The sequence below is a fragment of the Rhinolophus ferrumequinum genome, chromosome 7, assembly GCF_004115265.2.
Source record: "Rhinolophus ferrumequinum isolate MPI-CBG mRhiFer1 chromosome 7, mRhiFer1_v1.p, whole genome shotgun sequence".
Taxonomy (NCBI): domain Eukaryota; kingdom Metazoa; phylum Chordata; class Mammalia; order Chiroptera; family Rhinolophidae; genus Rhinolophus; species Rhinolophus ferrumequinum.
The window spans coordinates 44,010,940-44,028,127 of NC_046290.1; the positions used below are offsets into that span (position 1 = coordinate 44,010,940).

Below are 17,188 nucleotides of genomic sequence, written 5' to 3' on the forward strand. Positions count from 1 at the left end.
CGTTTGCTACTGCCAGATAGAACTTAAGTACTCTGTATTTACACTTCCTCCATTGTGATCTGATGCATTTGGTTACCGCAGATTAAACATAATTGGTGGGTTTTGTTTATTTGCAGCTTCGAGCCTTCCGGATCTTGCAGAGCAGTTTGCCCCTCCTGACATTGCTCCACCTCTTCTTATCAAGCTCGTGGAAGCCATTGAAAAAAAAGGTAACCTGATGGGTGCAGTGTTAAAATGTATTGTCTCTTTTTAGGCATTCATTAAATACATTTCTTCCTATGTGTGCTAGACATGCAAGCTCCTTGTTGCTGTATACTGAGGACATACCCTGGGTCTGATTTCTAACTCCACATTAACATGTAGTTACTGTATGGAAACTATTAAATTCTCCATCATTTAATAAATTAAGTTGCTCCTTTGTGGCCAGATGATTTTGCCAAAATGATTGACATGCCAGATAAGATTAATAGTAGGAGTGGACTTCCAAGAATATTTGGTCCACATCTAGAATAGATACTGGATGGAAACTGGAAAGCCTTTCTGGCAGCAGGCTCACAGGTTCTCCAGAGAGCTGTGTTTTGCATACTCAGTCTGTTTTGTGTCCCAGGTCTGGAATGTTCAACTCTATACAGAACACAGAGCTCCAGCAACCCAGCAGAATTACGACAGCTTCTTGATTGTGGTGAGTGTCACAGAGATAGAAATACAAATGGGAAAGAGGTCTTATCTTTCTGTTTCAGGTAAAGCACCCAAAACTTGAACTTAACCATGCAATGTTCTAAGTTTGAAGGGAGCTCAGAAATCGGGCCCAGTTCCCTCTGCCCTATTATGGTAATAGTGCCAACCTTTGATGTTTGTCTCCTGAGTTGGGGTTTGTGTGCATGCCTGCTTACAGACACGTTGGCCGGCACCACAGCCAGGAGCCTCTGGGTCCTGCCTGAATTACAGAGAAGAGAAACAACCTCTTGAGATTTCTCTGGCTCTCCATGTCTTCCATCTTTCTCTGACCCTGCAGTTGGCTACATCTAATTCATCCGGATCAGTTTAAAAAATATTTATAAGGCTATGTCATTTAACAGTTGTCTCTTCTGAACTTTTCCCTTTTTCCCTTTCCCTCTCTTTTTCCTTTTCCTTTCTCTTTCTTTCTGTCTTCCTTCTTTCCTTGCTTTTTTTCATGTCATATGTACATTAAGTAACATCATGATACTGTTATATTCCATAGTGTGCTATATTCCATGGTAAACGAACTCTCTGAGGGGAGAGGGTGAAAGCTTTGGTTTGTCAGATTTGCCCATTTCTGTGGTGTGAATATTCCCACCACGGGCGATTTCAAGCTCCCAACACTATCACTGAACTCTAAATTGGGCAGAATTGAACACAGTTGGCCCTTGTGAGTGGGTACAAGCAGCTGCACCACACCATCTGTCCCCTCCTTCCTTTGCCATACAAAATGAAACTGTACAAACAGGAATAAATGTATTTGTCATCAATCATTCTAGCAAGTCGTTTCCTATAGAACTTCTAGAAGCTCTCAGGTCCTTCATTCCCTTCCAACACTTTTGTTACAGGAAATAATTTTCTGCCTCACATTTTTTTACTGCTAGATGTTTGAATCAAAAAGAGTGAACCCCAGTTTGGAAGAAGCTCTTTCAGATATATAGTTATGCAAAGAATACCCACATGATAGTTAGTAAACCAAAATTTGAAGCGTGAGGGCAGCTTCAAAATGAGGCATCTTATGAAAATTTTTAGAAGAGATGTTTCTGGGGAAAAAGGAGATTAGATTGTTAGCAGTAAATAGTTTCACTTGAAATGCCCTGCACAAATGTTCATTGAAGCTTTAAAAAAAAAGTTTTCAACTTTCATTTTTTCCCTTTGTACATGGAAACCAGTCTTACATGTAAATACAGGGCCTCTCCTCTTTACTGTTGCGTCGCCTGTCTTACCCACAGAGGAGGTCATTAGAAGATGACAGACAGAAAACTCAAGGTGAAAGACTTGTTTTTCTTTATTTTTAACAGCTTTACTAGGGTGTTAAGGAAACACTGAATTTTCTCCTTAGCCAATTGAAATAGTGATACATGTTTTGGTCAGAAAATCGGTCAAGTTGAACATGGTAAAAGTCACAGGAAATGTTTAGACATCAGAGACCTATAAAATGGGAGTTACTTGAGAAATAGTGGTTGAGTTTTTAAATGTGACCAAACACACAATGATGCAGTTTAGCTTTTAAAAAAAATCTTCACACCACCTGTGAGATGGAATAAATAACCAAAATTCATGTCAACCATATATTTTGACAGACAACTTTCCTTCCTCATTTGAGATCAAAACACACACGTAGAACACTGGTTTCATTTGCATTCTGTGCTATAAAAGTTAATTTTGTAGCAAAAAAAGAGTAAACATTATCTAAATTTAGGAGTGGATCCTCTAGGACTGTTTCCAGCTTGAGGATTTCTCAATTCATAAAAATACTGTATCCTGGGAGAAACTCAGAGATAAGTCACTTACACTAAAAAAAGCAAAAAAAAAAGAAAAAAAACAACAAAAAAAAGTCTTTTTAACAAACCCTATGAATTACCAGTGTCTGAAAAAGACAGACGTGGAAGACAGCAGCCCACGTTTATTAGCACCTACTAGGTTATTTTATTTCATCCATACATTAACCTTGTGATGTAAATATTAGTACTACTGATGGCAGAGGTGTGACATGCACACAAATTGTTCTGACTCCAGAAGTCCTTCTTTTTTCCTACTATATTGCCCTAAAATGAATTATTTCTTTTTTGTCTCATTTGAATTTTAATGGTATGGATTTTCTCCTGATTGTATTGGTTTCCCTTAACCCAAATCAGGCTTTTTCTTTAAAAGTTCTCATCACAAGAAAAAAAAATTTGTTAACTAGACTTACTGTTGTGATCATTTCACAATATATACAAATACAGAATCGTTTTGTTGTATACCTGAAACTAATACCAGGGGTGCCAAAAAAATGTATACAAGTGGACACTTTGGTCAACACTGCTCAAGCAGTAGTTCGCCATAATCAGAAGTGTCTGGACGCTGATGGTAACCACTTTGAGCACCTCTTGTAATTGCAGAAGTCAAATGTGACTTGTAGTCATCTTTTGTTATCAGTATATATTGATTATAATTTTAACACAGTCTCCCTTTCTTAAAATGTACATACATTTTTTTTGGCATTCTCTGTATAATGTTATGTCAGTTCTATCTCAATTTTTAAACATTGGCATTTTCAGCCTCAGCACGATTGACATTTTAGGATGGATAACTCTTTGTCGTAGGGGGCCATCCTGGGCATTGTAGCAGCTTAGCAGCATCCCTAACCTCTGCCCACCAGATGCCATTGTCCCCCAGTCATATCTCCACACATTGGCAGATATCTGGTAGGGGTGAGGGTGGGGTAGCAAAATGGAGAACCCCAAAGGAGAACTACTGACGTACATAGAGATCAACTGAGGAGAGGCCACCATGCCAGTTGGAGGAGGGATGAGGTGTTGGAGGAAAGGTTGCTGGTTATCTGTCATGGGTAGACTCAGTGAGAAGTGGGGAGGAAGAGGATATAAACTCACCTAACCTAGACCTAAAGATTTTATAGCTCTCACCTAGCTAGCTTCAGAAGTCATCATGACAGACATGTGTGGCTCTTGGAAGAGCTTTAACACAAAAAAATAAAAATAAAAACAAAAAAGAGAGAGACAGAGAGAGAGAGAGAGAGAGAGAGAGAGAGACATAGGGCAGAAACCAGACAGAAACTCCAAGAAGCTTTAGAAGTTACATTAAAATAAAATAAATGGAACGTACTATGTCATCAGCTCTAGTGGAATTTGATATAAGGTGAGCTGATGCAAAGACTTGCCAAAGGCTTACCCAAAGACTTGAAATAAGGGTATTTCATTCAAAGGTCGTAAAGGCTCTTTGAGATGCACGTCATGTGTTAGAGTCGTGTTAATTCACTGAAGCCCTACTCTAAGGACTTTTTATAGTTCAGTCCACAAATGTTTAACAGGCACATTGTATGTGCTGGTCACTGGGGGAAGCAAGAGGGGAAGGTCAGAGGCGCAGTCCGTGCCCTTGAAGTGCTCTCAGTCTAGGAGGGAGGCACGTCGTTCGTATACTCTCTGGGAAGTGTCCTGCGAGAGCTATGGCTCATCAGCACCGCTCTTGCAGAGAAGGCAGCAGAAACCCTGCCTGAGGGAGGGACATGTGGAATGTTTAGTGTCTCATTGTCTTACTACATCATCCAATGGTTTATCGCATTTTTAGAGGATGAGCAAATTAAGAAATAATAATTTGCTGGCAAAGAGACATAGTAAATGAAGCATACAGGGGGTGAAATGTGTGTGGGGGGGCGGGGGGGCGGGGCGGGGCAGCAGCTTGCCCAATAGCCAGTAGCTATGGAATGTCCCTGACGTGATGCACACACAATTTTGACAGTCCACTAGTAGTTGCATTACTTTCGAGGTTGATCCTTCATGCAAAGACCTAGTATTACCTTTCCCATGCTTGTTAGAGATGTGATATGTGTCTGGTTAGTTCTGTGTAGGACATGTAAGTGATTTAATTAACCCTTTCCTGCTCTCTCCACCTTTTTAAGTTTAATAATTCTTTTCCTCAAACTAACCTATCCACTTTTGTTATGAGATGGTCTTTTCTGAGCTTTACAGTATTGTGCGATTATCTTTCCTAATATCTGCCCAGTTAGTGGGGCAAGTTTGGATTATAAGTGTGTATCCAAGGAACTTTTGTAGCTTCAGGCTCAAGCAGAAGTGATCTATAATATCACTCTTGGTTCACGGGACCCAAGATACCATCTCCTACTCATGCTCAAACCCCTTGCAGTGAACTTTGGTTCTTTCTCACTCTCTCCTAGGTCACAACCCCATCCAGTCACTTCTTGATAATGTCTCACACATTTCTAGTTGTATTAGAATTCAAATTACCTGGTGTTACCTTGACTGCCAGCAGCACTCCTTCCCAACTTATTTTTAACACCCAACTAATAAAGCTGTTTTAAAATACAGCATTTTGTTCATCATGTAGCATTTGGTTCCCCTTTTCTCCATTGAGTTCCCAAGTCTCCCGCTAATTCTCCTCAGGTTAACCTTCATGTCACTCGTGTGCATTCTTCAGCAGCCGCCACACGCCTCTCGTTTCTAGATGTCTGTAGTCATTCCTTCCCCCCCGGTATCCCTTCTTTCTGCCAGGCACTGTGCCTTTTTCTCTCCCAAGTTCTCAGAGAGTAACTATGATTTGATTTGTATCACCCTGTTACTGAATTGCCTGACCTCTCTTCCAGCTGAAGGATTTAGTGGACAGATATGCTCGCCTTATCATTTTTCTGAGATAGTGAGTTCAGTACCCACAGGTTAGATTAGTAGTACTCTAATCTGAATACCCTGTATTGGGGAAAACGTTCTAAAGATGTTCACATTATTTTCATGGATATTCTGGAGATGGACTGCTAAAATTCTTTATCTTATTGTTTAACCAGTCACTCTGTTAGATTAAATTTTATATTGATTCTGAGATGCAGTACTGAGCAACTCCAATTTTAGGAAATCTGTGGGTTTGCATTTCACGTTTTCCTGTTGAGGTTTTAGGAAGCATTTACTATATGATTAGCCTTTCCTAGGCAGGACCATTCCCCATCAGGGCAGAACCACCCTCCAGAAGGTATTTGGAAATGTTGGCGGGGAGAGGGGGCTATATTAGTTTTCTAGGGCTGCCATAACAAAATTCCACAGACTGGGTGGCTTAAAAAATAGAAACCTATTTTTTACTGTTCTTGAGGCGAGAAGTCCTAGATCAAGGGAGGTTTGGTTTTTTTCTGAGGCCTCTCTCCTTGGCTTCCAGATGGCTGCCTTCTCTCTGTGTCCTCACATGGCATTTCCTCTGTGCATGCACCCCAGGTGTCTTTTTGTTTGTCCAAATTTCCTCTTCTTATAAGGATACCAGTCAAATTGGATTAGGGCCCACCTTAATGGCCTATTTTAATTAACCATCTTTTTAAAGGCTCTATCTCCAAATACAGTCACATTCTGAGGTACTGGGGTTAGGGCTTCAACATAGGAATTGTGGGGGACAATTATTTTTCGTTGCCTGAAAGTCTGGGAATGTGCTCTTGGCATCATGGGTAGGGGCCATCATGCTAAATGCTTCCAGCGTTGGGGACAGACGGAACTACACAAAGAAAAATTGTTCTGTTTGAAATGCCAGGAGCAACCCCTGTGAAAAATCCTGTTAATACGTACTCAAGTGTCTCATATTTGTCCTCATTGCTTTCTTTCATGCGTCACATTTAAGTCAGACATTCAGAAAATTTGTCCAACCAATGTTCAAAATGTCTGAAATATATTTTTAAATATTTCTATCATAGATGCCGCCTCCGTGGACTTGGAAACAATTGATGTTCAAGTTTTAGCAGACGCTTTCAAACGGTATCTCCTGGACTTACCAAATCCTGTCATTCCAGTAGCTGTTTACAATGAAATGATTTCCTTAGCCCAAGGTTTGTTTTCTCTTCTGAGAACCTTATTGAACCTGTATTGAGATGTGGATGTCTGTACTTCTAAAATCTATGAAGTGCTGCATATAAAGAGATATGTTTTAGAAAATATTAGTAGAAATTTGCCATCCTTGCCCCACCCCTTCCCCCCCTCCCCCACAACTTCCCTCCATTACCAGGACAGCCAATAGAAGGCCCCGATTCTCATCGGCTTAGGAAGACTGTCCACATTTTGAAATGGCTAATTGTTAACCAGTATCAGTGTTAACAAAGTTCATTATGTCAGTGAAGGCCACAGTGTCCCGTGTTCCATCTAGGTTCAGGGAACTGGGACAAGACCTGGTGACTGGGGTGGTTCTTCTCATCCTTTTCAAGTGGCCATTACAAAAGCGTTGAGGGAAGAGGACTCACAGTTTTAGGAGCTGACGCTCAGTTCAAGTTCTTTGGGGACAGGAAATTGTGGTCTGTAACCTTCAAAGTTAAAACCTGTGATACTTATCTGATGCTCCTCCGATGCAGCCAATCACACTTGCAGCTGCTCAATGGAAGGCAGATTTCTGCCAGCACACCCTGAACCTTCTGTGGTTTTTTACACCCAGAGTTTCTTACGTTTCCATTTGACTTGAGATTTCGACTTTCTCACAATGCCTTTTCTAACGAGAAGAGTAACTGTACTGTCTGCTGCTTCTGATGACTTTGTTTTAAATGACTTCTTCTATAGCTAGAAGAAGAGACATTTTCTAGGTGTTTATTCACTGATACCTAGAAACAGTCTCTTACTCTTTTTTTTTTTTGTTTTAACTGGTAGAAGTACAAAGCTCCGAAGAATATATCCAGCTGTTGAAGAAGCTCATTAGGTCACCTACCATACCTCATCAGTATTGGCTTACGCTTCAGTATTTGCTAAAACATTTCTTCAAACTCTCCCAAACCTCCAGCAAAAATCTTTTGACTGCAAGAGTACTCTCGGAACTTTTCAGCCCTCTGCTTTTCAGATTCCCAGCAGCCAGGTAAGTGAAAGAAACATGTATTTTTGGGTGATTAGAGTAGTCCTAGGTTGATTGGTCATTAAACTTATTCTAAAGATACGAGTTCACAGGTGCATGTGCATATTTACACTTGAATGTACATAAATGAAAAATGACTTTGTTGTGTAGGGGGAAGTTTCTAACAGCATTCTCTTTTTTGTAGCTCCGAGAATACTGAACACCTCATACACATTATAGAAATTTTAATCTCAACAGAATGGAACGAACGACAGCCTGCACCAGGTAATGCCTTTTGAACGTTTAAAATTCTTGCATGGTCTGGTTTTTAGAGCCTGAAAAGTGGCGGCTTTAGAGTTCCTCTGAAATTACGTAAGTTTCTTGTAGAATTGAGATACATGATACAATATTATCTTGTGATTTAAAGAAAACAATAGCTGAGTGGTAGTGTATATGGTAAATATTATCTGGATTTTAACATTGTGGATTTTAAGGGGTCTTGGTTTTAGATGAGGCTTGTTGGGAGAGTTTTCTCTTCCCCTCAACTTTTATGCTTCTAGTTGTTGCATAAATTATGGAGTTCATTTTAGTTGTTGACATTTTTGTTTTTCTTTCTAATATTTAGAAAGTAGGGGATTTATAATTACTATATAATTTGGAGTATTTGGGAATGTGTTTTTTGGAAGCAGGTATGCTGAGAAATGTCTGTCAAAATAAACATTTTCAATAATGCAAGCAGTATGAAACCAGGGTGTTCACTGAAGCAAGCTAAAGCAAGCCAGACACTTCTTTGAAAGCAGGCTGGCATTCAACTCGCCATTTAACAAAGCATGAAATGTAGACCATGTTAGCAGTGGATTTAATTTAAACTGATGTATTTTTCTTCTGTGGAAAGTCTAAACAGCCTTATTTTGCCATATATACTGGTTGAAAGCTAACAGAGGCTGGCCATTTAGAATAGCGATTAGGGTCCTGAAGTGAAGTTTCGGGACCGGTAAACAGTGTTGCTTGTGGTCTTCATTTATGCCTAGAAGTTAAGTAAAACATCATCAGTATATTGTTTATGATAGGTAACTCATGCAATTACTGAATTTATCTCTGTATGAGCAGGCCTGAGGACCCAGGTATCAGTGTCAGGCAGCGGTGGTTTAAGTTGTGCTTTTGAAGGTGTTCCATGGCCACGTTTGGTTATTTGCATTTGGATGGGACAGACTGAGGGAGGCGAGGGCCTATGCTGAAAACCCACCTGTAGGATTGGGATAAATGAGGCAGGTGTTGGGGAGGGCTTCTGTGGACAAGCTCACAATATGGTATCCAGAGGTCAGAGAGGCAGCAGAAGTGGTACCTAAGGCAGGAATAGAGTGTTCCAGATGTCCCAAATCACAACAAGCAGGATGTTCAACAGGGAGACTCTGAATTGTAGGTACACTGCATCAGAGAAGTCTGTCTAAGGTATGGCCTGGGACCTGAGTCCAGGGGGCACCCCGAAGGTTTCATCTCCTGTGACCGCTGGAATCATTTGTTAATGAATGTTGGAGCTGTGTCTGTGTTCAGTGGCCGCCTTGGGCTCAGTAGGAAAGAGTGCAGTGATGGGTTAGAAGTGCCCTGTGATGAGTGGGTAGAGCAGGTATTGTCGCATCCAGCAAAATGAGGGTTGTAGGGAGCAAGGAGGGCGGCGCAGGGTTAAGAAAAGACGGAGCCTTGAATAAAGTTTAAGTGCTAGGGCCAAGGAACCGGCAGCCTCAAGGTCTGGGCTGTGGTGCCTAATCGGGCCTCGCATCAGCTTTTATTAGTTAGGTGAGGAAGCAAAGGAGATAAAGCTTGTCAATCTCAAGATCTGTGAATTCCATACACTATAATAGAAAACTGATTCAAGCCAGTCACCCTTGCCTGCAGGCAGCTGCACCATAAGTCTCAACTTCCCCAAGGGACAAAACCTATATGTGTATGAATAGATGGAGAGCACCTCATTGATCACTTCCCCTGCAGGTTTTGGGAAGGAATGCAGCCACAGAGGCAGAGGCTTTTCTTAGCTTGGGGAAAGTGGGGGGCTGTGCCCACCTCTGTGAACCCCATGGGTTCTCCTGTTGGTCCCCACTCGACTGCGCCTGGCTTGAGTTGTCCCCCACGTGGGGAATCTTACTCATCATTGACTGACCAGCAATCTTTTGGGGGCCAAACAGGGAGATGTGAGGTGCAAACACAAAGTTTTAGCAAAGTCCCTGAAAGGATCCATGTCACAGACTCTCCTTTCTTTGGGGGCAAGTACAAGGAAATGGTTAAGCTGCTGGTGGCCACAGGTATGGAACAAGGCACTTGAGCCATTCACTGATGACCATCCCTGGACGAGTCCCATGGGTGGGGAAGGAGAAACAAAGGAGGACTCTGGGCCAAGGGCCCGGCTGCGATCTTTCACTTCTTCCCGACTCATGGCAGTCTGTCTCAGAGACTTGCAAGAGCTGGGCCCTGCTGGCGGGGCAGGGCCAGGCTGTGGTCCTGGTCTTCTCAGTGGCTGCCCCTCCGGAGAGGTGACGCATGGAAGCTGAATGCCAGACAAGGGATGCCAGATACCCACGAATGAGTTGATCACCTGGTGTTTGTGAGAATTTCTGCTCTGTGGAGTATGGTAGGGTCAGTGGTGGAGTTTAATGGGCCTGACTGGCATAAACTGGTTAAACGTCTTTATCAGTTTTAGCCTAATTCTGCCAAAGAAAAGATTCATCTGCAACCAGTTTCATAATGCACACCTAAAACTGCTTGGTATGGCATAGACCCTACCTACATTCTTCTATAAGAAACTGGTGTGCCAATTTCAGAGGCGGATTCGTTCCATCAGTTCTGTTGTAAAATGATAAAGCCTTGAACGTTTGCTAGACCATCCCAGAATTCATGCAGCATTTCAAAAATTGGGATCCATATCAATTTAAACCCTAGTTGGAGCCATTTTTCCCTCTGTGCGATACCTCTTAGCTGTTCTGGAAATTGTGTAGGCCCTTTGGAATTAAACGGATGCGTCAGTGTTTCTCACTTGTGAAAATAGGCTACCCACCCCAGGAAAAATGCCTCATTCTGAACACTTTCATGTTCAGGAATGGCTCTAGTGCAAATGATTGGCAGGAAACCCTGGATTAGAGAAATGATTTCTTAGGCCTGGTAGTAATGTGACATTTTTGTAGAATCCTCCATTGTTGCCCCAGCATGTTCTGGCACCAGAGGACTTTGGAAGCACAATACCAGTGTGTCTCTATAAATGGTCCTAAATCACTTATTTGCAATGACTTTATTGTTGTGAATGGAAATGAGTATGTGAATGATATTTGTGGGAGAGGGGAACAAGACTTATGGGGCAGGCGGACATGTTTGCTAGTTCTTAGCAGGTAGAACTTGAAACAATGGGCAGAACTGATGATGTTTGAGGCCGTGTGTCAATTCAAACAGGACCCATTAGCACATAGTATCTAATGAAATATCAGGAGGAAGGGCGAGAGCTGTAAGTACAAAAAGAATTTCAGGGATGTGATTGGTGACTTCTTAGGGCAATTACACAGGCAGAAAAGGCTCATAGAAAAAAATAAGACTTGAAATGGGCTTTGAATAATAGATACAATTTGAATAAGGGAAGGAGAAATAGGGTTTCAGTTCAAGGGAATTTCAAAGATTTATTCAAGTTAAATTGCAAAGTACAAAAATAATGGCTTGAGAGTTTTATCAGATCTTAAAGAGCAGTACATATTTTAAGTGACAGTATCATAAAAAGCATCACTTGAGAGTTGAAAGCATTGTCTAGCTCTTCGTTTGCACACGAGGAAACTAAAGCCCACAGAGCTTGAGAGTATCACCTGGTGCCACCCAACCTGTGTATGTCAGAACCGGGTCTGCGGGAGGACCAGCCCCAGACTGCAGCCTGTTGCTCTATCTGCTGCCTGGGTTTGTGAGTAATGGTGCTGCTTTTAGTGACCAGTGAAAAAGTCCTCTGAAGTCTCCAGCAAGTAATAAACTAAAAATATGTGAAATTTGCACCTCTGGGTCACATAGAGTAAAGAGCCACATACAATTTTTATAGCTTTCGGGATAAGGCCCCAAGGCCCTCCCTTCGTTGGTTGTGCAGTGGAAAGAACAATGTGAGTCAGATAGATCTGGGTTTGAATCTCAGCTCTTGCTACTTATTTGCCAAGTTTATCATCAGGTAACTCAGCCTTTCCAAACTGTTCTCCATTCTGTGAAATGGGCATCATGCCTCTCCCCTAGGGTTGTTGGGAGAATGAAATGAGGTGCTAAGTACTGAAGCTCACGAACTTGTAGTATGTATGTCTCTACCGCCTGTTGCGTCAACTCTAGTTTCTAAGGCCCCACCAGAGCTGGCCTCCTTCTGCAGCTTTGTCTCTTCAATCCACGTTTCCTAGTGAGTACTGTCTGAATCCTGTCAGGCCACTGTCCCCACTGACCCCAGGTCCCAAGCCAGCAGAGCCAAGCCTCCGGGAGCCTGTAGGGGCTTTAATGCAAGTATGAAAGAGACACTCCCCGGGCAGTTGTGGCCCTGTGGGTGCATTCCTTGGAGGGAGGAAGGAACCTTTTCCTCTCTGTGTGGCTTGGTGAGTGGAGGGGTCCAGGCCCTCCAATGCCAGCTCCTATTGCCACTTTGCCCAGGTAACTTTACACAGCGCACAAAATGTACAACTGTACACAGCAGCCCCAAACAGTGCCATTCATTTCATCTGTGCCCAAGTAGGTCCCCCCAGCCATTATGTGTAGGTTGTGGACCCATTCAGTATGTTTATGCCCTGAAGCCCCTTGTCCTCTGACACTTACCTGTTCTGTGTAGTTCTTCATAGTAGTTTCATCTGTCCAACCACATTTCTCAAGGAAAGGCCACTTCTCCTTTGGAGCTCTTCCTAGCATAGAACAGGGCACAGTATAATAATCACCCAAATGAATTGTTTTTTATTCTTTGATAAACGCCCCCACTTTCAAAGAACTTTCACGCAGCAACTCATTTAATGCATCCAGCAAACGTGTGAAACAAGGCTTCTCCCAATATGGAGGGAAACTAAGGTTTCAAAGGTTAAGTACTGTTCCCTTTGTTACTAAAAATCTTAAAAATATTTAAAGCTGAACAGCAGGATTTCTTGAATCATTATGTGTTATGTTTACCCTACTAATACTTAGGTAGCTAATGTAGATTTCTATAGAGTAACTAAGGGAAAAAACAAGACCATTTAACATGGGTGCCTTTGAATGAAACCCATTATAAGTGTATTTACATATTTCAGATTTCATGGATATATTCAGAAATATTAATGTAGCATAATTGAAGTCTAATATTGCACCCTCAAGTCCAGAGTGGAAAATAAATGACTCTTTCTCCTCCCTGCCCTTCTACACCTGTCAGAGTTAATTTTTAACCACTGGCACATTAGAAAACATTCATCCTAAAGAGCCTGATTCATAAATCTTGTTTTAAATGCTCTGAGCTTGGTTTTCCACCAAGACCAAAGCAAGCACTAAGGTAGAGGGAAATGACTTTCAAAGAGTTTTACTTTTCTCTGATTTATTTTTTATTGAGTTTAAAATGTGGTGTGACATTAGAGGGTTATTTCAAAGGTGAAAAATGAAACCTTGAAAAAAATTCATGCATGCATTTAGATGGGTAGGAATAAACAGAGGCAAGCCATACGAGGTTATATATCGAAAAATAAGGAGTTTTCTTTGTGCTTTGGAAAAGAGATATATTGAAGAGTGTATGTGTTGGTGGGGGATAGCTCAGTTTTTCTTCTGTCTTCATGGCGTAGCGTTCTCTTTTGAGGGAAAAGGACAGGGCAGGAGTTCTTTTCTCCACTAAGCAATGGACACCTCTCTTCAGATACTTTATAGAATGTGTCAGTTTTGTGCATGTGTAAACCTAAGTTTATTTTGAAATTCAAATAGACATTTTCCTTTGTGTGGATCATGAAGAACTCTGCATATGGAGTAACAAATTTGTATCATCCTGAAAAGCCCTTCTGTCCTAAATTATTTTAAGTTGAAATTATGAAGGGAGGAATTCATTTAACCCTTAAAAGACAATTTTGGTTCGTTTACATTTTTGTCACTGCCTGTGTTAAAAGTGGTCTTTTGTTTAAAATTATGGCCCACAGAAACGTTTGAGAAGTTGTACAGGATGAAAGGTGGTTGTGGAACATTCACTATTTGATGGTGATTTGCACGTGAGATACAATGTTCAGTTTATAATTTTCAAACATACTTTAGTGATGAAGGGACATTTTTCTGATTAGATCATACCTGCTGAGAAGCAAAATATGGCCAATTTTTGCCTCTGAAATGAGTTTTACCAAACTTTGGGGAAATCAAAAGTAGTAAGACATATTGTTCTGAAGAATGCAGAAGGGTAAAGTTAGTTATCAATTATGTGTGTAAGTTTTCCAGTGTGGCTGTCTTTGGGTCACAGATAAATGCTAAAATTAACATACAAGTTTTCTTAAAAGCTTAGCAGCCACATGAAAAATATTTCCTAAGTTATTTTGACATCTGGGCATTTGATTTATTAATTATTTGTTGGTGAATCATATAAATTATGATTGGATAATTATGTTGGATAATTATGTCCATTTTCTGTGAAATTTTCAACAGTGTGAGATGAATGAAACATGCAGAAAGTTGATGGTTTTCTCCCAAGTAGAAGTCACTGACTCTGTTCTACCAGCAGAGGGCTCCCTTTCTAAGCTAATAAAGAGCCTGTGTCTTACAGCTCACTTTTCAAAGACTAAAATTGAATGGGAAGAGTCAGCTCATACTTTCAGTAATATAATAGAATCTTTATGGTAGATGATTGTACACATTGTGAGAAATTTGAAGCAAAGTTTTCAAATCTATTTTAAGACTTTCTTAAGTAGAGGATGTACTGCTTTCCAGTGGATATTTTTCTTCTGAAACAGAAAATATACTGTTGGACTAGAAAGCATTTTAATCTTAGAAGGTTTTGACATTAAACATCATGTGCATCCAGACAGGTATGCTTAAGAGACTGATGTTTCCAAGGTTTCTAGCTTTAGAAAGACTATTTTTAAAAATAAGGCAAGACTCTGCTGCTCAGGATATAAGAACATTCTCTGAACTAACCATATGCCCCTGTAATCAGCTGGCAGGAGCTGGAAGAGTCACTTACAGACTTTTTCTTTCCATTGAAAAAGTAGGTTTTTTTGTATTAGATCAACTACACCGATGGAAAGTTTGTAAATTCACTTTCATTGTGCATTTCAGCAGCACTTCCCAAATCCTGCAACTAATCCTGCAGCTGATTCCTGCCTAGGTAGACTTTATCTTAGCTCTTCAATCTTCCTTCATCACTGCATGTGACCATTGGGTCACTTTCCCATACAGAGTCTCAGGTATTCTAGACAGAACCCATATTTCTTCAAAGAGAATTAGAGGTAGCTTTTTTGTTTGAATAAGCTAAAAATAGAAAGCAGAAAAAGTCAGTTATGCTGTAGGTGTGAAATTCTTGGCATGTGGCTTAAAAGAAATTAACTTGAGTTTCACTTGTTAACTTTTACTTTCCCTGGCACAGGGAAGTGAAGAGCAGGGCCATTGGGTAGAGAAAAAGGAGTTTAGGACCAAACTTCAGAGGGTTGGGTCCTAGTCCTGACCATTATCTTGTGCAAACCGCTTCACCTCTGTGGGTCAGAATTGTGTGTGTAACATGAGGAAATTGCTTGATGTCATCTCTCAATTACCTTCTAGTTTCAGAGGTAGTGATTCTTTAGTGATTTTACATTGTGTTATGGTTCTTAGGATAACAACAGTAAAGGAATCTGTGCTGGTGCAAGTGAAAATTTTCTTAGGTCAAATTTTAATTCTTTAAATAGTAGCCAACTAAGTCTGGGTCATTGCACCTTTCTTAAATAGAGGACAGAAATCCTCTAGAAACGTATTCCATTCTCCTTACCCTCACATCCTTTGCTCCAGGTGGCTGTCACATGAAACTAATGCAGATACACCTTTTAATTATTACAAAGTCCTATGGGCATATAAGTGTGAGTTGCAGTTTACTTTTTTATATGAATAGCTGCAGAGTGGATTTTTTTTCTTTCTCAATCTTCACGTGTGTTTGGAGTACAGAATGCATGCAGAGTTCGAATAATCTTCTCTGGGACTATTAAATACGTTTTAAACCTGTTCCCGCCGAGTTGCTGCATAGGGCTTTCCTGGTACACCTGCGGGCTGCCTGTGCTGGTGTGTGGGAGGAGGTGGACACGAGAAAGGCACGATGTTCTGGGCCGTTCCGAGAGGTTCAGGCCTTTACAAGCAAGGCTTTGATTCTATTTTTTGCTGAACTAGCTCAGCCACTTCCTGTGTTTGGCTGCGCATAGTGCCTCGCTTCACTGTGGCCACTTGAGCCCTGCGAGCCAGCGAGCGCGCCGCCGCAGCCAGTTAGAGAGACTATTTTAGGTCCCCGTACAATGGCCTTCTCATTTCCTCAGTGAAAATGAGCGAGTTGAGCTGGCATTGGCCACTTGTTAGCAGATGACAACTTTGACTTTGACTTGGGCTCGGCTCTCCTCCCCTCCCCGAAATCCCTAGCTCAGCAAATATTTGAACCTGCCCAAGTTAATCATGAAGCTGCGATCTTTATCTAAGAGAGACGTGCGAGCGCCTGGGCCTTTTCCCTCCCCGGTACTGTACCAACATCCTGCAGCTTTCTCCGTGGGGAGCCCGCGGTGAGGGCGCTGCTGGGGCCGTGCGTTCGTCCTGGCCGTGCCCGGGGTCCTGCGCCGCCCGCCCGCCCCCGCGCGCACTCGTAGCGCCCGCGCTGCCCGCCGGAGCTGTGGGGGGAGACGCGGGGGCAGGTCCCGCTTGCTGGAAGAATAGCTTTCTGGATTTTTTTGTCATTGTTGGAGACAGGCATTGAAAGAGAAACCGTTGAAATGCATAACCTGCAAAGTAAGTTGCCTTTAATTTGTGCACTTCTCTGCCCCTTCGCTGTTGCACGGTTTTGTTTTGTTTTTTGTTCTTCTGTGAAAGGTTCAGAGTGTGTGTGTGTGTGTGTGTGTCAGAGATATTAAGCACTCCCTGGGGAGGGCAGATGGGAGATTAGGGGAGACACTCCCCCATTTCCTCAAGGGGCACAGTGTGAGGGAAAGATGGGGTTTAGGTTGGAAATGGGGAAGGAGGTGATTACAAAATGCTTGGCTGGAAGTTGGTGCCTGGCCAGGCCTGGGAGAGACGTGGAAAATCACCTGTCTCCGTGCCCTCCTCCGTGGATCGCTTTGCCACATGGGCTCCAGCAGCAGGAATGGTTTGCACCAAGTGCTCCCAAAGACTTGGGGTGGCACAGTGCGCTGTCTGTTAGAGGCGCAGCAGCTGCCGGGAGGACGCTTTCCTTTTGGGGGACCATCACTGTTTTTATTAAACTGAGAGAATTTTTTTCTGAATCATATCTGAGGGCATATTCTCCCACCACCACCACCACTTTTACCATTTTTATTTGAATTTGAGTTTAGGTTTACTTAAACCCTTAAGCAAATAAAAGTGAGTGGGAGAGGGTGGGAGGGAAGAGGCCGAGCCTGCCTTCCTGGTTAATGGGAAAATGAATTAAACTACAGAGCGGTACAAGTGAGCAGGGCGCAGAGAATGTCCTGCCTCTGCTGTTTTATATATTTTATGATTACAAATT

General features: G+C 41.9%; 1 protein-coding gene across 4 annotated transcripts in view; it reads left to right on the plus strand.

Moving 5' to 3' along the window:
- The window catches only part of PIK3R1 (phosphoinositide-3-kinase regulatory subunit 1), an 86,344-nt gene that overhangs the window by 57,121 nt on the left and 12,035 nt on the right, over positions 1–17,188 (plus strand). For 2 of the 4 annotated variants that reach the window (XM_033109897.1, XM_033109898.1), the window contains exons 3-7: positions 117–209; positions 608–682; positions 6,404–6,535; positions 7,341–7,542; positions 7,724–7,803. In XM_033109897.1, the coding sequence (XP_032965788.1) occupies positions 117–209; positions 608–682; positions 6,404–6,535; positions 7,341–7,542; positions 7,724–7,803 (582 nt within the window). Of the gene's footprint in view, positions 1–114; positions 210–607; positions 683–6,403; positions 6,536–7,340; positions 7,543–7,723; positions 7,804–15,941; positions 16,456–17,188 lie in introns of those variants that run through there. The other 2 variants (XM_033109901.1, XM_033109900.1) reach the window with 2 other exon arrangements.